The sequence below is a fragment of the Acinonyx jubatus genome, chromosome E3, assembly GCF_027475565.1.
Source record: "Acinonyx jubatus isolate Ajub_Pintada_27869175 chromosome E3, VMU_Ajub_asm_v1.0, whole genome shotgun sequence".
Taxonomy (NCBI): domain Eukaryota; kingdom Metazoa; phylum Chordata; class Mammalia; order Carnivora; family Felidae; genus Acinonyx; species Acinonyx jubatus.
In genome coordinates, this window is record NC_069398.1 from 17,535,581 (window position 1) to 17,554,646 (window position 19,066).

Here is a 19,066-nt window from a genome sequence, read left to right on the forward strand (position 1 = left end):
AAAAAAAAAAATCCTGAAAGTGGTCAAATTAGGCTAAGTGAGAAAAGACTTCTATATATTTTTACATCTCTAGAGGGGCTGGAACTTGATCACACGGAGAGCTGTACGCTTGCTGAATATTAACCTCGGGCACACCGCGGTATGCCAACTGATCCTTAAGCAAATGGGTGTGGCTGGATAATATTTTAAGATGTTAATTTGTGTTTTTTCCCCTTGATTCCAATCCCCCTCCCCCCTCCCCCCCTTAGCTTTCCCATCATTCAGAGGCTCTGAACTTCCTTATCCCAGAGGTTTTGCAGGAAAGGGGCAGGAAAAACCCATCTGCAAGTCCTTCCGTTCCTGGCTTTCATTTCCAGAAGCCTTAATTTACTGAGATTAGGTCAGGGGCCTCTGAGTGGGGAGGTGGGAGGAGAGAAAGAGGGAGCTGTCTTCGCTCTAGTCCTCAGGACGAAAACCAGTTGGTTTCTGTTTTTGGCTGGGGCCAGGGAGGGAGACGAGGGTCTGCTGTGAGGTTCTGTCGGCTGGCACATTTAAAACGTTTTGAGTTAAGGGGCGCCTGGGTGGCTCAGTCGGTTAAGCGGCCGACTTCGGCTCAGGTCATGATCTCGCGGTCCGTGAGTTCGAGCCCCGCGTCGGGCTCTGTGCTGACAGCTCAGAGCCTGGAGCCCGTTTCAGATTCTGTCTCTCTCTCTCTTTCTGCCCCTCCCCCATTCATGCTCTGTCTCTCTCTGTCTCAAAAATGAATAAACGTTAAAAAAAAAATTTTTTTTTAAAAAACAAAAAAAACGTTTTGAGTTAAAAAGTTGAAGCTCAGGGTCACCACACGATCCAACCTTTCCTCCCCTAGGAAAGCACACGTCCCCACAAACTTTGGTACGTGGGAGGTCGTGGCCTCACAGCGGAATGCTCCCAGCTAGCCAAAAGGTGGAAACAACACACAGGGCCATCCACTCCTAAGTGGAGAGGCACGACGTGCTGGGTCTGTGCACCACGGAACGTCGTTCGGCGGCAAAAAGGAACAGAGTGCCCACACCCTGCTGCGACACAGACGAACTGTGAGGACCTCACGCCGAGTGAAAGAAGTCAGTCATGAGAGATCACATGTCGTGTAATTTCACTGATCCAGAATGTCCGGGACAGGCAGAGCGATGGAGACAGAAAGTAGACTAGTGTTGCCCACGGCTGGGGGACTTGGAGGCAAGTAAGAAGGGTTTGTGGGTACAGAGGATTTTGCGGGGGGGGGGGGTGATAAAAAGGTTTTAAGTCTGGATTATGGCGATGGTTGTGGGAACCCGTTCGACTGTACTCTTCACATGGGTGTGCTTCATGATATACCAATCGTGCCTCAATAAAGCTATTTTAGAAACAACTGAGTTAAAAATCTGATTTTCTCATAAAAAGCCAGATTTGGGCTTTCCCTGGAGGCCAGCCATATTTCTCCGTGGCAACCGTGAGCTGCTGACCCTGTTTGCCACGGTCCTCAGGGTCACTGCTGTAATGCTTCCAGCTGGCTTTACCCGTTGCTGTCCCCCACCCTGTCCCTGTGGGACCTGGATTCGGGACGTCTGTTCTGCAGTGATAAGACCACAGGTACTGAAAGTATCAGCCTCGTTCTCCCATCTCCCATCTGGCCCTAGCGACAAAGAACCCCGGGGACCAGAGGGGACGCTGTGCACAGGGCGGCGGCAGCAGCAGCCTGCGTGGACCCGTGCAGTAGTGAAGCACATGGAACTTCACTTACCAGCCCTGTGCCTCAGTTTTCTCAACTGTAAAATGGGGCGTAGTAATAGCACCTATCATCACAGGGTTCCACAGAGGGAATGTGTTTAGAAGGTGCCTAGCCCACAGTAGACACTCAATAAACGGCAGCTACCGAGCCTATAATTTCCTGTCTGCGATTTCAAATTCTCTGAAATTCTGAAATCCAAAAGCTTCTTTGTAACTCATTTTAGACACAGAAATCTGACTTGGCCTGAACTCATTCAGCAGGAAGGCCTGACCTGAATGGATGTGAAGCTACTACCTTTATTTATCCCCCTAGCATGAATATTCATGGGCTTTATGCAGAAATATGAATGTGTTTGCTTACAGGGTGCTGCCCAGCCCCCCCTGCAGTGTTAGGTAATAGATGGTCTAGGTGTCATGTTACCTTCCCAAATCTGGAAAGTTCTGGATTCTGGGATACTTCTGGCTGGAAGGGTTTCAGACCGGATACTGTGATCAACCACCTAGTGGACACAGGAGGGGTGGGAACCGGGAGCTGGAGAGAGGCATCCCAGACCCTCCAGGACTCCCCATGGAAGCCCTCGGGCCAAGCAGGCCCAGCCCTCCTGCAAGTGCTTAAGGTACTTGTCCCAAATAGGAGGAGACCGTCCAGGCCCCTCCCCGCCTCAAATGTGATCGGTGCCGCCAGTCGGCCCAAACAAAACCCGGCTGCAGGCAGGCGACAACTCAGCTACGGTACGGCTTCCAGTTGGCCCACCCAGACCCCTGTTTAATAAAGAATGTGACTGGCCTTCTTCCTCAGTTCTGAGAGGGGAACTCTAAATCCTTGGGATTTCCTGAGTAATTGGAGGGTCTTTGTTATTCACGAGTCATTGGATCACGCCTGAGGTTTTGCTAATGAATGAGAGGACTGAAGATGGGGGCTGGGAGAGAGAGAGAGAGAGAGAGAGAGAGAGAGAGGGAGAGAGAGAGAGAGAGAGGTATCCTACCTGTGATCAGAGCATAGGGCTTTCAGCTGGCTCAATACCAACCAATCAATCATGCCCGAGCAATGAGCCCCCAGTAAACACTCAGGCCCCCAGGCTCCAGTGAGCTTCCTGGTTCACGAACAACACTGCTGGGCCACAAGGACGGTGCACTGATTCCACCGAATCAGGTGGGCATGGAGGGTCTGCCTCTGAGGCCCTCCCAGACCCCACCCTGAGAGTCTCTTCCTTTGGCGGCCCCGACTGCATCCTTTACAACAATACTGTAATCCTAAATATAGCGCTGCCCTGAGTTCTGTGAGCAGTGCCGGTGGACTAGCACGAGGGGGTTGTGGGAACCCCGAATTCATCAGCTGGTCAGAAATGAGGCTGGCCTGCGGTAAGGCCGCTTTGGGAGTGACTCTTAACTAGTGACAGACAGGAGCTAGCTGGCACGTAAAACTAGCTTTCTCACTCGTTGGATGAACAGTTCCGAGGTCCGTTCTGCACACTCAGAGGGGCCCAGCGGGACAGAACCCCAGGGGCCCACAGCAGCCACCTGCTCATCAACTCTCTCTTTACTGGCTTTCCTCCCTTCCTGTCTTCTTCTCCACTCTCCCGCCGAACTTCCTGGGATCCCCTTCCACATAAACCACCTGCACCCAAATCTCCATCTTGGGATCTGCTTTGAAGGAATCCAGATTAAGACCTCTGCCATTCCTGGGGCTGAGTCCTTTAGCCCCACCGCTGACCTCCTTGACGACCTCCCGGCTGGACAGGCCATTTGGATTTGCAGTCAACCTGTTCGTCTGGGCAACCACTTGTCCACCACTGCGTAATAATCCTGCTTGGCCCATGGCTAAGCCCATGCCATGGGTATGGCTAGGGACCCAGGCCTGGCTAATCGGAGTATTGCATTCTGTCACATGGAGACTGGTTCAGGAATGAATCTATGAGCCTGTGGTCCAGTCACGATCCTCCTTGAGGTTTTGTAGGAGCTATTGGAAAGGAGCTCTCTCTACCTCTGGAATCTTATGTGAGCCTGGAGCCGCTCGGGACCATTTTCTCTCCACGTGGACAAAGCCTAGCTGAGAACAAAGTCAGAAAAAAGCAGAGTTTGGAGATATAGATAGATACCTGATGACATGAACACCTGGATGCAGCCATGCCTGAAGCTCAGCCACCTTGTATTTTTCAATTACATGAATCAATAGGGTTCTATCATCACCCTCTTTTCTCTGGTAGCTAATACGATTGGGTTCTTGTCACTTGCAAGCAAAAGGATCCTTAATAATATGGAAAAACTCTTTTCTCTGACTTCGACTCTCTGTATTGTTAGATGCAAAAATACACAAAAGTACTTGCTTCTAGGTTAGGGACAAAAGACCCGGTCTGACCAGAGCAGGGAGACTGAAGAAAGGGGGTTATTAATGTGGGATTCTTTTTTAGCACAGACCCAAGAATTATCAAGAAACTCATCCTAAAATAATAAGTGATGGTTTATGGTAAGAAGTTACAAATCACCCACTAAGAGAAACTCTAAGGTCCCTAAGCCTCTGTCTGCAATTTCCACCTTGCAGGCCGTGGAGCTGCTCCCTCTTCAATTCATACCTCGCTCTGAAAATGGCTCCTGAAACCCAATTCCAAACAGCAACCTCACCTTGGCCATTTGTTTGTTTTATTGCAAAATCTCCTTCCCTTCTTACTTAACAAAATGCTCCTTCTGGCTTCTGCACGAGCTCTGATTATTTCCCAGAATTGGTCACGTTTCTTTCTGTGCCACCGCAGTTTTTACTAAAAGCCCACAGTTAGCTCAACTGTGCAGGGACTCTCCAAATGACTTTGTGTTTTTCCCAAGTAGATCTGTCTCATTTTTCAGAGGGACTGGGGAAAAACGGACATCTTCCAGCCTGCTCGCACACCCCTTCTGCTGTGTAAGACTCTGGTCACTGGGGAAAGAAACAGGGAGTTCTGTCTTTCCCAGCACCTCTTGGCTGAAGTCGCAGGACTGGGCAAGGGGACGCTGCTAGCTGGAGTCACCCCCCTGTGCTGGAATCGGTCTTGCTCAGTCCCGAGAGCCCGAGAAAAGCTGTGACCCACTGCAGGGTCACATCAAGATGTGCAGGGGCCCCAAGCACTTTTGTCTCCTCCATAAAGGAAATGGTAGGGGCACCTGCCTGGCTCAGTCGGTTGAGCACCCGGCTTCAGCTCAGGTCTGATCTCACGGTTCGCAGGTTCGAGGCCCACATTGGGCTCTGTGCTGACAGCTCGGAGCCCGGAGCCTGCTTCGGATTCTGTGTCTCCCTCTCTCTCTGCCCCTCCCCTGCTCACATTCTGTGTCTCTTTCTCTCTCAAGAATAAACATTTAAAAAAAAACTTTTTTTTTTAAAGAAATGGTAAAACTTGTATGTTATGACTGCAACAGTAGAAGAACAATTATGATCCGGTCTGGATTCACTCTTACAATTTCATTATTATTACATTAATTTTTTTTTCTCCCAATTTGAAAAGTAGTCAAAACTAAAACATTTCGTGGGGCCCTAAAAGTACTGTGAGCCCTAGGCCCTGGGCCAGTGGGCCAGCAACCACAGCCCCCACACCCAGGCCTCAGGGGCCGTCCCTGTCTGTACAACCACCTTGTGCCAGGAACACAGCCTCGCTGGCCAGAACCTGTCACCAGCTCCTCCCTTCGCTGAAGAGCATGAACCCCTGGGCCTCGCTGTGGCTGTGGCGGGGCTGGTCCCTGGGGCCATGATCTGCCCCTCAGCTTATTGGAAAACAGTGGGGGCTAATCATAACGACAAGAGTCCCAGGTGCTAAGCCCTACTCAAAGCACTTTATAGGGCAGGCTCGGCTGGGGGTCCAACAGCCTAGCAGCTACGTGACTGCAGGCAAGTCGGCATTCCCATCTGCAGAACACATGCAGGGTCAGACCCTCCCCTGCAAGGGCACCGTGAGGGGTAAAGATGCTAACACGTGTGGGCAGGCTGAACCTCGTGCCAGTGCACGGTGGCACCTCGCCAGCACTGGCTAATACCATTAATCATAATCACTTGGTTCATTATAATAACTGATCATAATAATTGGGTACAGTAGGGGCTGCCCCAATTCTGCTTTCCGGTCTACCATAGAAGGTGTTGACCTTGGGCTGAAGACCCCTCGGCATAAGCTGGGCTGGCAGCATCAGAGGACTTGGTCAGGGGGCTTGCGCACTCCTTTCCCTCCCATCAGAGCAAACCCGAAGGTCACCCCCCTCCTCTGGGCCCCTCCCCACCCCTTACCCTGTTCTCAGGGGGCTCCGGAAAGGCCAGGGGCTCCAGGGCTACGCAGCCCTCTCTTGGTGTCCTGTTGCCCCCCCCCCCCAACTTATCTTCTCCCAGGTGTGAATACAAAATCCTTTCTCTCCACCACTTGCTACTTCTGTCTCATGACGTCAGCTGGCTCACACATGCTTCTTAGTTACTGTTTTCTGAAGACTTAAAAGTCTTCTCCCTCCAGCCCGGTCACCCCTGCAGCTCGGATCCTATGAAAAGAGCACGGGGCTTTGAAGCCAGCAGGAGCTGGGTTTAATCCTGGCTCCGTAACTGACCAGCTGTGTGACCCTGGGCAAGTCAATTAACCTCCCTGAGCCCTGTATTGTTTATGTGTCTGAAATTACTGAAGACAATCTTATTTTCTTCAGCAGTGGGCCTCTGGGGGCAGGCTTTTTGAGGGGTGAAAGCTTTGATGAGCCCTTTGAGGCAGGGGAAGGAGCCCCCACCTCCTACCCCAAGAGAGGTCTGCTTGAAGACTTGGGGATGGTTGCCTTGGGCCGCCCACCCGCTTTTGTTCTGTGACTGGAATGAGCAGGTTGAGGGGGAGGGCTGGGTGCCCGGGATAAGGGGACTCTTCGATGCTTGCAGTGGGGAGAGGAAAGAAAAGGTGAAGCCGCTAACAAGAGAGAGGAGACTGGACACCCCACAGCACATCACACTCCACCTGCTCAGGTCGGATCCATCACCCCCACTACCTGCTTTTTCCACCTTCCCCATCTTGGGGGTCCGGGCCCATCCCGTCCCTGCCCAGATGCCGGCCACGGGACACAAGATCAGGGGCTCTGGCCATCTGGACCTCTAGGTCCCTCCTGAGAATAGCGTCTCCGGATACACAAAATAAAATACGCGGGATTATAAAGCAAACCCCTTATATGGAAATCTAGTTAGCGAAACATTCAAACAGGTTCGTGGCATGGGAATATATGTGCTTCTTCGTTAACGCGCGCGGTAACAAGATGCAGCAGAAGCTCTGGCATTATCACACTTTTGAATGAAAGCATTTCAGGGTATCTGCCCCAACGACAGCATGATAGGAAAAATATACATGATTATTGGTGACTATGTCATAGCTACTGCCCCCTACAGGGTTCTGTTGCCTCCACTCACATTTTAAGGACAGCCTAAGTGTCCGTTACAAGTTAGAGAACTACAGATGGAACTTCTTCCCCACCAGGCTCATGGACCCCCCCGGACTGTGTGGATTCCAAACCAGGAAGCTGACCTGGGTTCTCTGTCTTCCGGGCCCACCCGGCTCTCCTGACTTCGCCTCCTAGCTGGAGGGTGTGTGTGCCCGCGTCCCGCGTTCCCCCTGCCCCCGCACCCGGGTGGGGCCTCATCTTTTCTCACCTCCGGGCCGGTCTCCTCACCTCCACCCTTGCTCTGCTCTGTCCACGCCGCAGCCCGAACCCTCACCCCGAAATGCAAACCTGACCGTTATCCCCCTCTGCTCTGGATTCTCAGCGCGGTCAGCTACATGGTAACATCTAAGGATCACTGCAAAGCACCAAGACCCTCACCCAGCTGTCCGATTTCATCTGTCAATTGTGCTCTCCCTACTCTGCCTTCCTGTCATTCTGAACTACTCAAGGTTTCCAGAATATGCCACCTTTGTCCATGCTGTTCCCTCTATCTGCACTGTCTTCCCCAAGCTGTCCGTCAAGCAAACTCTTCGGTTTTTTTCCAAGTCTCATGCCCCACCCCGCCCATCCCCACTCCACCCCCAAACAGGACACACAGGTCCAGAATCGTCCGCGGCCCAAGAGCTGGGAACCAAAACCGACCCTTGGCGATGACGATCACTCTCTCTTTTCTTTCTTTTGCTATGATGGTCAGATTTCCACATCCTGAGAATGCCAAGTCACGCGTGTTTTCATCTGCGGAGTGTGCTGTAATCTCTTGGATGCAGCTCTCAATCTTTGAGGGACCCCTCTGTTGTACACACATACTTCAGTTAGGGGGAGATTATGTCCCTTACCAAAAGGCGCCTCGTTTCGGTTTCATTAAATAGAGGCTTCTTCCAACGCATGAAGAATAGGATTAGATTTATAGAAATTCAATTTACACTTGGCTTTTTAGGAACAGATGTCTTGCACAGCCAAGCCACCACTCTATCTGTCAGGCTGCTTGAAGTTATGGTTTGGAGGCTCCTTTTACTCCTCTCTGGCACATTCCCTGCTTAACCCCTCATGACCTGGATCTGCTGAACCAACTCTGGGCTCCTGGCCACCTAATCCAATGGCCTTTTCTTGGAGTCTTCTGTCTCCGGCTCCCTGAGTCACAATGTCCTGACCGTCCTGTTCCCCCTAAAGCCCCCAAAACCCCTGGCTCTGTGGCCTTTACGCACCGTCTCTGCCCACCCCACACTAGTAGCTGAGCTTCTAGATGTGTTTGCTCCCCTCCAGCTTCCACACGTTTGTCTCAAAGGCAAATAAGCCAAAGCAGATGAGTGATGTGCGGGCCACCCCAAAATGGGCCCCCCCTTTATGTCTCTATGGAAGACAACATCATCCACTCATGCCAATACACCACCTCCCTGTGCCCTGTCCCACAAATACAGTCCGCCACGAGGGCGTGGGGTGGTCATCCCTTGAATACACGTCAGGCTAACCCACCTCTCTCTCCCACACCTGTTAAACTCCACGGGCTCTGGAACGGTCCCTCCGTTAGGAAAGCCCCAGTCCTTATTGTTAGCACGGTACCTGGCACACGATATTCAACAACCACTGAATGAGTACGCGAGCGCGCAAATCCCGTTTTAAAACCGTAACGCGGAGGCTCAGAGCAGCGGAGTGATGGGCGCAAGGTCACCCGGTGGGAACAGCCAGGACTCGCTCCGGGGGCGGCTCCAGCACCCACGTTCCGCTCTGCCGGAGGTCCAGGGTTAGGCCCCACCGCCAGAGGCCCTCCGCCTTACCGGACAGCACCGTGAAGACAGCTGCGAAGGCGTTGAGCTTGAGCCCGTCGATGACATTGCTGGAGTGGAAGAGCTCGAGACACATGAGGCTGAAGCCGACCACCAGCAGGAGGATGTACAGCACCTCGGACACCACCGACAGCCACAGGACCCCTGCACGACAGAGGCAGACCGGCCGTGAGATGAGGGACGCCGCAGGGTGACCCTGCCCCGTGTACCTTCCACACCACGCCCCGCGGCGGGGGTCCGAATTGTTGGAGCAAGGGCCGCGGTTCCAGGGTGGGTCCCCGTGACACAGCTGATCACGACCTCCCGTCCTCCGCACCAGGCCTGGCGCAGGTGCCCAAACCTAAGTTGGTGGAGGCCCGCGCCCGCCCCCTCCCCCACCCCGGTGACGCTCACTGGTGGGCAGTGGCGTGCGACCCCTCTGTGGGCCCGTTCAGACGGGAGGGAGGAACCTGCGTCCCGGTCACACTTTCTCTTCGCACCTGGTAGATGGCTGCGCCAGGGAGCCACCTGATGGCCAGGAGGGTACCCGCCTTAAGATGAAGCTGCCACTGTAGTTGCTGAGCAGTGGTGACACCACGGGGCCAATCACCAGCCCCGAGGGCTTCCCCACCGTCGAAGCTTTCGGGGCCAAGTTCTCTGTCACCCGCAGCTAGGAGCGCACCCCCACATTTCTATCGGCCCTGTACCCTACTCCACTTTTTTTTCTAGAAACTGCTACTCCCGTCGCCACAGCTTCAACCTCGCGACTCTTCCCCGGGACCCGCGGTGTCCTAAAGCGGCCCGGTCTTCCTGGGCAGAGCCGATTGGTCGGGTTTGATCACGTGGCTTAGAATTGGCCAATCAAAGTCCTGCCCTGTAGCAATCCGCGCGCTCGGAAGCACCGAAATAGACGGGGGGTGGGTCAAATCGGGGTGTGAGCCTTTTTTTTTTTTAAGTTGATTTATTTAAGTAATCTTACTTATTTTTAATGTTTATTTACTTTTGAGAGCGAGACAAAGCCGAACAGGGCAGGGGCAGAGAGAGAGAGAGGGGGAGACAACAGAATGTGAAGCAGGCTCCAGGCTCTGAGCTGTCAGCACAGAGCCCCGCGTGGGGCTCAAACCCATGAACCATGAGATCCTGACCTGAGCCCAAATCGGTGGCTCGATTGACTGAGCCACCCAGATGCCCCAGTCATCTTACTTGTTTAAAAAAAAAAAAAGATCAAGGTGGGGCTTGAACTCACCGGGGCGGGGGGGGGGGGGGGGGGGGGGTTCGCAAGCTCTTCCAATTGGGCCAGCCAGGCGCCCTGAGAACCTGAGCCTTATGACAGCGTGAGTGCCTGGTTCCAGCTCTTCCTGAACGCCGGCTGCCCCTCTATCCTTTCAGTGGTTTGGCTGTTCAAATGTTTACATTCCCTGAGCCGCCACAGCTCCCTTCCCCCCCCTAGTTTTTTCCAAAATTCGGTTGCCATCATTTGCCCCCTAGTTTAGGGGGCATTCTCTGTTTTTCCCACTTTATTCCTCCCTTCTGACTACAATCCTTTCACTGGGGAGTCCCTTTCTTCTCCCAGTGCAATCCAATTGCAGCTGGCTCCATGTTTGGGCACATGACTCCTGTGTAGCCAGTCAGAGCTTCATAGCCCCTATGACTAGTCATTGGTTCAGGAGTGAACCTCTCTATGCCTCAGTTTCTTTACCTATACAACAAAGATAAAAATAATGCCTATTTCGTACTACTGTCATGCTGTGAGGATGCATTTGCACAGCAATGAAAAGACCTTGTGCTTAGCATTTAGTGAGGGCTCAATTTGTGCGATAGTATCATTGTTGTATGGGCGGAACACGTCCCCGCCATGATCCCCTGGAAATGGAGCCCAGGAGTGCTTGAGGGAGGTCGAGGCAGGAGACAGAGTCAAGAGGGAGAAATACAATAGGGGGAGCAGATATAATTTCTGAGGAAAAGGGTGGCCAGTGGGAAATGTAACACCTCACATGACTTACCTTCCAAACCACACTAATCAGTGAGCGAGGCCCCCACTTTAGAGAAGGGACTATGGACAAAGCCTGGCCAGTCAGAGATGGACATATGACCCAAGTCAGTTCAATGAGAGTCAGCCGCTGGAATTTTGCCGGACCTATTGGTGGAGAAAATTCCTTTCTACTGGGTTTGAGCCTGGGGGAGTGGAAGGATGAAACTGACTGAGTCACCAAGTGGCAAGGGCCTTCCTGAGAGCAGAGACAATGCCAAGGAAGGCAGAGCTGAGATAGAGGAAGATTGTGTCCTATGACATTGTTTGAGCCCCTGGATCCAGCCGTGCCTGAAGCGTCCCATCATTTGTTCTTTCAATCACATGAACCAATGAATTCCTTGTCTTTGCCTAAGCTGGTTTGAGGTGGAATTTCTATCACTTACAACAAAGAGTCCTGATCTTCACCTTTTCTGTTCTCCAAACCTGTCAAACATGTCCTTCCCACATCTCAGCCTTTATAAGATTGTTCCTTCCACTGGGAATGTCCTAGGGACATCCAATATGTACTATTTGGTGAATGAAGCAAACAAACAGAAAATTCTCGGTCCTTATCTGCTCCCTGACAAAGAATCCAGATTCTGAAACACCCACTATCGTTCCTAGCACAACGGGCTTTGAGAGCTGTGGAGAAATTCTTTTTTTCTCCCCCCCCCCTTTTTTCTTTGGCTACAAAAATATCACATCTCCTGGGCAATCCCTTGGATTTCTGTAAGAGAATAATGTGCTCCTGGCAGCCTGGATGTTGTTAAAACACCCCCTGGCTTGGCACACGCATAGTCTCCGAGGCCCTTCTCTGGCCCGAGGCCCACCGAGGCAGCAGGGAGGAAGGCAGGAGATGTGGGGCGAGCTGAGCCTCGCCAGGAGGGCGGCAGCTCCCGCGGAGGCCTGGCCTCCCTCCCAGCAGCCTTCACCTCCAGCTGCTGTTGGCCTTGGTGGCTTGAGGAGGCCGCCCCTCACCACCGTGCTGCTTACTGACTCAGTGCCTCTCCCGAAGCACCCCTACTCTCCCGGGGGGGGGGGGGATGGGTTGCTCTCATCTTTGCCCTCGTGGGCCCCAGGCCAAGCTTCCACCCCACTCCACCCCCTACCCCCGCCTCCTTTCCCAACAGTATCCAGCTCTGCTCTGTCAGATAGGCTGAGAGGTAAGGTTGGCGTCAGGGGCTGAGATGCTTAGAAAATAAGTAAGTTTAACCATGGAGAACCAGGCACTAGCATCCCCAACGCCTGGCTAGGGTTACTTAGGCTTCTTACTCTCTCCAGATTGATTTCCCTGCCCTGCCTCACCCCAGTTTCCCTACCACTCTCCCCCGGGGCATTTCCTTTATAAACGCCTTGAACGTGAATCCTCACCTCGGTGTCTGCTTCTAAGGAAATCTGATCTCAGACACTAGCATTCACATGTGTTCTTTCCCCCATCCTCCTAAAACGTGACGAGGTAGTTTGAGCCTGATACTGTTTGAGCCCCTGGATCCAGCCGTGCCTGAAGCGTCCCATCATTTGTTCTTTCAATCACATGAACCAATGAATTCCTTGTCTTTGCCTAAGCTGGTTTGAGGTGGAATTTCTATCACTTACAACAAAGAGTCCTGATCTTCACCTTTTCTGTTCTCCAAACCTGTCAAACATGTCCTTCCCACATCTCTGCCTTTATAAGATTGTTCCCTCCACTGGGAATGTCCTAGGGACATCCAATACGTACTGTTTAGTGAATGAAGCAAACAAACAGAAAATTCTCATCTTTTACAGAGGAGTAAACTTAGGTTCGGAGGGACTAAGCAACTAGTCTACACAGCCAGATAGTGGTACAGTCTGGGTTCAAACCCAGGCCTCTCTGACTCCAGGATTCATCATGGCTGTAAGCTGGCAGGGTAGAGTAGCCACCTTGAAATCATATCATTCCCTGCTCTTGGGCTGGTCAGAGGGGCCCGTCTGGGTCTGAGGGCACGGGGTTCCCTGGCCATGGCTCTTATCTACATGCTCTCCAGCATCCCAAACAATTCCTGAGCCAGAGTTCCTGCGAGGGGGTGGCCACTGAGTGGGATGGGGGAGAGAGTGGATTTCAGTCCCCAGCGATCCTGAGGCCAGCTGGCCACCAGATGTCGGGGGGAAGGAGGTCCCAAGGAAGAGCAGACAGGTCTTGAGGATGCCAGAAACCAGGCCGTGGAAGGTGGGCTTGGCCCATGCTGCTGAGGCAAGTGGGGACCTAAGGGTCTTAGCAAGGAAAGGACGCCTGTCAGGAGGCCCTCTCTAGAAGGATGGGGGGGGGGGGTCTGCCATGGCAACATTGGGGGTGAGGACAAGTGGAAAACCTGATGACTCCTGAGGCACGGGCTCTGTGGGCTCTGACCATGGTGGGGCCACGTGTCCCACCTGGGCAGCTGAGCAGATGTGATGCTTTTCACGAAGAATGAGGTAACGCTAAGGCAGGCAAACAATGAAGTTCCACATCCACTGCAGGACCTCCAACGGGATGTCCAGGGGGTAGCTGGAGCTCAGGCGGAGGGGTGCGGACCTTGGCAAATCATGGGTACACAATAAATGTCTACTCTGATTGTCAAAGAGACGGTAGCCCGAGAGCGGTTGACATGCTCGTGCAAAGTATGTGGAGCAAGAGAGAAAAGGGGGGGAGGTTGATCCACGGGAACATGAATACTCAAGGGGAGGGGCAAGGCAGAGAGCCGTGAAGGCGACAAACACCATGGGAGCCCAGCGGCCCCTGCCCCAACACTTCTGTGCACATTGCCACCTGCCAGCACGCAGACCGCTCTGCTCCAGTGCCTGCCCACCCTCCAACCGTCACCCGCCTGCTGGACTAGGGGGTTGACATCCCCGTCCTCCCCCAGCTGCAACCCCCCAACGGATGCCTGATGTGAGCTGCTAAGTACCCCAAGTGAGTAACACTGGGGGGTGCCATCTCCACGTCTGTGTTTCCCCCCAGGGGAGAGGTGGCGTTACACTAACCACAACACTGAATTGTCTGAGTCAAAAAGTGAAAAAGCTACTCACTTCTCTGTTATTTTTATAAATCCTATCACCTCGATCAAAGGAGCCTCTGTTTGGTGCTAATGTGTCCTTAACACCTTTCTACCACTTGTTAATTATTTAAAACTGGGAGAGGGCTCACAGAATCTTCAGCAGGTCCCAGGCAGACTTGAAGGACATTTTGACAATTTCCTTCAGCCCCGCTCCTCTCCCGCCCTCCCCCAGCCACTGCTTTCCGCCCTTCTGTGCCCGGCTCTGGGCCTCAGGGGCCTGACTCCTTGGAACTACGCCCCCAGACTCCCCAGCCCTCTGGCTGAGCAATGAGGAGCACCAGCTAGAAATCAGAGGGTGGGAGGAGGAAGGTCTGATTGTTTTCTCTCTGCCCTGCTCCCTGTCTGGAGCCCCTTCTCTGGCAGAGGCTCCATCCCAAGTTTGTGGGATCCAAGCATCTGCGGCTTTCACACTGTTCCCACCCTTTCTCCTCCCCCCGCCAAGGCTGGTGCTAACAGCTCCCCTCTGTTGCCAGCTTTTGGGGGCCTCAGATGCTCTTAGCCCTTCCCGTGCCTCTATGTGGACTTTTTCATTAAAGCGCCTTCGTTTGAACTATCTGGGGGATTCTGATTCCTGCAGGGGCCCTCCCTTACACATCGTGTTTTATGGCAAGGGGTCCAATTAGAGCAGCGATCTAAGCCAGCATTCTCCAACCTGTAGCAGGCACACAGGAACACGGGATGCTAACCCTTGGGCCTCCAGACCCATGTATGTTGTAACGAGCTCTCCAGGTGATGCTGACGCACCCTCAAGCATAAGCACCACTGATCCAAAGTTCCCTTCCGAATGTTTGTACAAGAAAGTGAGTCGACTTCAGAAAAAGACGAAGCCCATGCCAGCCGGCAGATGTTGGCGTCTGGCACACAGAGATAGAGAGAAGGTAGAACTCGAATGACAAAACATTGGAACCGCCACACAGGGCCTGGCTGGCAATCGGTGCTCGTCACGATTCGTGTTATGGAGGCACACGCGTGTGACTAAAGGAAGTCAGAAAGGACAGTGGGTGGGCAGCCTCTGGCCGGGACGGTGGGGTCTTGCCTGGGTGACGCCCGGAAAGCCTCAGTAATCACACAGATGATTGTGTCGGGTCTCTGAAACTTGGCACGAAAGGCTCAATTTGCAGCTGAGAACCGGTGACCTCCCGGGGCAGAAGAAATGAAATGGCTTCTCATCAGGTACAGGGCCCGTGGGGTGACAGCTAATCCCGTTAGCTGCACTTTCTGCCTTTTTAAAAAACAGCTTCATAACATCAACCCTGACCCTCCATTGATGGAATTGATGGGTTTGCAAGAACAAATTCCCTTTCGCCCCAGTCCCTCCCTTGCCAAGATAGTTTCCAGGGCCCGTCTGGCTGAGTGGGAAATCACGGGTAGGAACCGTGTCTTACATGTACAGCCTTGGCCAGAGGCCTCATCCGACTCTGTCCCTCGGTTTCCTCATCTGAGAAATGGGCATAACAGGCTTGTCCTGAGCATGAAGTGAGACACTATCTATAAATCGCGCAAGCCTGACACTTGGGAAGTATTCAAAAGAGCTAAGTGTTACCGTCGCTTCCCGCTAAGTATAATTATGGGCGATTAGAATAATTATAAGTGGGGGCGGGGCAACAAGTGTGAAGATCACGGCCCCGGGCTGGGCCACCTGGGTTGATCCCCGGCTCTGCCAGGCACTGCCTGGGACGCTTGGGCAAGTGACGTGCTCCCACTGAACCGGTTTTCTCGTTGGAAAATCGGGGATAGATATAGCACCCAGTTTGCAGGCAACGTGAGGACAAAGCGAGTAAATTGATGAGCAAAGTGCTTAGGGCAGTGCCTGGCGCACAGCAGGTGTTATATAAGCATGAGCTGTTACTATTATTGTCATCGTCATTGTTAGTCCCGTAGGATGTGACCAAGGAGTAGGCAGCCTAGAACCGGCACATCTCAGTCACTGGACAAATAAAACCCTTCTGGGGAGCAGAGGGGAATTGTTGCAAAATCAGATGAAATCCCAAGGCACCAGGGCATTTCAAGAGAAAACATCCCCCCCACCCCCGCCCAAATCCATCAGTCTAATATGTCAAATCAATAAGGTATGGCACAGTGGCTGCTGGCTCTGGGCTCGGCGACACGCCCCCTGAGACCCAGCACGTGAAATCGTGTAAATGACGCAGGCCAGGACCTCTGAGGCTGCAAACGGCTTCATGACAGCTGCTGTTTGAGAAATGTCAATACGCTCAGGCTCGGGGATGCTCAGGGGCTGGGAGGAGAAGGCCAGAGGCCTCGGGACAGACTCCAGGGGTCGCTGAGCCCTCCATCTGCAGATGAGAAGTTAGCCCAGTGAGGACTTAGGACACGCCCATGTCACAAAGCAGGTTGAGGGCAGATTGGGGGCAGCGGTGGTGGTGGTGGCAGGCGGTGGGGGGCTTCCACCTGCCAGGCTGCTTGCTATTGTGAGACTGGGAAGCAGGTGACCCTCTGAGAGGTGCAGGGAATGAGGTTTGGGGGAGGGGCATGGAAAGGGGCTTCCCCGAAGAAGAGCGGCCGCAAAAGACCACAGGAAGGTGACTGCACCGCGTGTCAGCAGCCCTGAGTTCCAGCCGGCGCCGTGGGGCCTTCGGAAGGTGCCTCTGCGGGCCTCAGTTTCCCTCCCGGTGAAACAAGTGGATGCTCCAACAAGCTGCCAACAGGCCGAATCCAGCCCACAAAAATGTCTTGTTTGGCCCACACAGTATTTTAAAAATATCTGAATTCATTATCAACATTTAAAAATAGGAGCCTTCACATAAAATTTCATCCAGGTTTCTGGATTCGCTTGCAAGACGGGTGGATACAGCCGTGCCGGACCCGCATCCTCATACAAGGGCTGCGGGGCTGAGCTGGGGCTGCTCCCCCTCAAACAGGACACGTACTTCTGAGTCAGCACAGACCCTCCGCAGTGCCCATCACCCCTGGCTCCCGTCTAGCTCTCTTGAGCCTTTGAGTTTACAGCCCCCTGTGCAACGAGGTCTAAAGCCATTTCTGTCCCTGACGCTCTGCAGCGAAGCAACATTTTAAGACCCTGCACGGTCCTCGCTGATATATCTCCATGTAGGAGTGAACTATCCAGCAAAGCCTCAGCTGTCCCCTTGCTCAGGGACAGGGGAAGTTCCAGCAAATACCACGCCACCCCACACATGAAGGTGCCAATTTTCAAAGAGTTAGATTAAAAGGAGAGACAATTCAGCTCTAAAAATATGCCCACATTGTTACACGGGACTCAAGAGCACAGATCTGAGAGCTGTTCCCGAGAGTCATCTTGTCCGCCCCAGCCCACATCCTTTCCACGAAGGCCTGAGAAGGCTAGTGAGTTGCCAAAGTCACGACACTGGGAATCTTCCTTCGATGAGTCAGATTCAGAACCTTTCAGGTTTGGACTGGAGGTCATGGTGACCATCCTCAGCGGCCGCTCTCTGAAGATGTGCAAAAATGTTGGGTAACACAGAGTTTGGGAAGAGAATGCCATTCAAATGCCAACCGGGGTGATGCTCTGGAAACACGGAGCCTGGTGGGGGGGGGGGGCTGTTTTCTGCATCACCATCTTTTCTAGAACCATCCTTTTCTAAAGCCTCGCCAGCCTACCAGCAGCACCTGCAGCCCCTGGGAGCCTGTGATAAATGAGGATTCTCAGACCCCACCCAGACCTACTGACTCAAGGTGTGTGCATTTTCACCAGATCCGCAGCCGTCCAAGTGCGAGGAAAGCACTGCTCTAGAAGACGAAGTTCAAAAAAAAAAAAAGATGAAGTTCAAATGCGCCAACGCGGAATTCAGTGCCCTTGACGCGTGGGTCCTAATCAGCCCCTCCCACCTCTAACCCCTCAGCCCTGCTGCCTGCTGAACATTCCACGCCCTCCCGTGCCTCAGGCACAGGCCCGGCCCTCAAAGTGTTGTCCTCTCCTGGGGTCCACTGAATAATGGCCTGCAAAGATACCCACATCCTAATTTCCCCAACCTGTGACTATGTTATCTTACATGGACAGAAGGGACTTTGCAGATGTGATTATGATCTTGAGATGGGGACATTATCCTGGATTGATTTTGGCCTCCCTAAGGTTCATTTGGAATTCTGACCTCCAGTCATTAGGTTTGTGCTAATTTGTCACACAACAGCAATGAGAAACTAATACACCTTCTTTCTTCATATAAGGTCACCTCCTCCAAGAAGCCTTCCCTGACCACCCCAGCCTCTGCTGTGGCCCCCAGACAGACCTCTGCAAAGAAGGCAATCTCTCCACCACTTCCAGGTAGATGCCTTGCTAGGGGGGGAAGGAGCCTGGACTTGAGGGTCCAAAAAGCCTGGATTTGAGCTTGGGCGTTTATCTAACCTCCCTGAGCTTCAGTCTCTTTGGCTAAAAAATGGAATCAATGCTACGACCAATCGTAACACGTTTTCTGGACAAGTTAAATGAGACCATGGCTGCAAAGCCTCCTGGTTTGGTTTCTGGTACCCCGTAGGTCCTCAGTAAGTGTGGGTGTATCAGGCTGACAAGCTGGGCCCAGAGAAATGAGCCCTTCTCCTCCGAGCTCACAAGTGGACAAATTATCACTGGAAGGGTTTCTGACAATGCCTTGTTGCCCCCAGAGTTCTGCAAGGCTCTAGTCCCCGTCAATTTAAAAATGACTCTGGCAGACATGCCCTTTAGAAACTGCTCTGTTGGAATCCAGGGACGGTCACTGAGCATTTGAGATGTGTCATGCTGACCTTGGCCTTCAGCATCAGACTGCAATGAGTTTTCTTTCTCTTTAGAGTCCAGGAGCCGGCCTTGAAAATAAGGTCCGACCCACATGGGCTGGGGCCTGGGGAGGAGGCTGGTAGGGGGAATGTCGTGGGTAAAGCTTGGAAGGCTGAGGTTGGGGTCTGGCCCCCAGCCCCACGCTGGCCCCCCGTCATCTTGGGCAAATGCTCTCACCTCTCTGGGCCTCCCCTTCTCCCCAAATGGGGCTGCTGTGCAGGCAAAGGAAGTAGAACAGGTTAAGTCAGAAGTTGCAGACTGGCCTAAAAAGTTTCTGAGATTTTGTTGTTGTTTTGGGGGGGGGGGGGTTGTTGTTGTTTTCTCTCTCTCTGTCTGCCTCGTG

The 19,066-nt window shown here is 53.0% G+C and overlaps 1 protein-coding gene across 6 annotated transcripts in view; it reads right to left on the reverse strand.

The window, feature by feature from the left end:
- The window catches only part of GSG1L (GSG1 like), a 205,413-nt gene that overhangs the window by 67,364 nt on the left and 118,983 nt on the right, over positions 1–19,066 (reverse strand). For 4 of the 6 annotated variants that reach the window (XM_027051095.2, XM_027051096.2, XM_053213134.1 and 1 more), the window contains exon 3: positions 8,919–9,071. The exons of the other annotated variants lie outside the window; for them this stretch is intronic. In XM_027051095.2, coding sequence (XP_026906896.2) covers positions 8,919–9,071 — 153 coding nt within the window. The remainder of the gene's footprint in view (positions 1–8,918; positions 9,072–19,066) is intronic. 6 annotated transcript variants of the gene reach the window in all.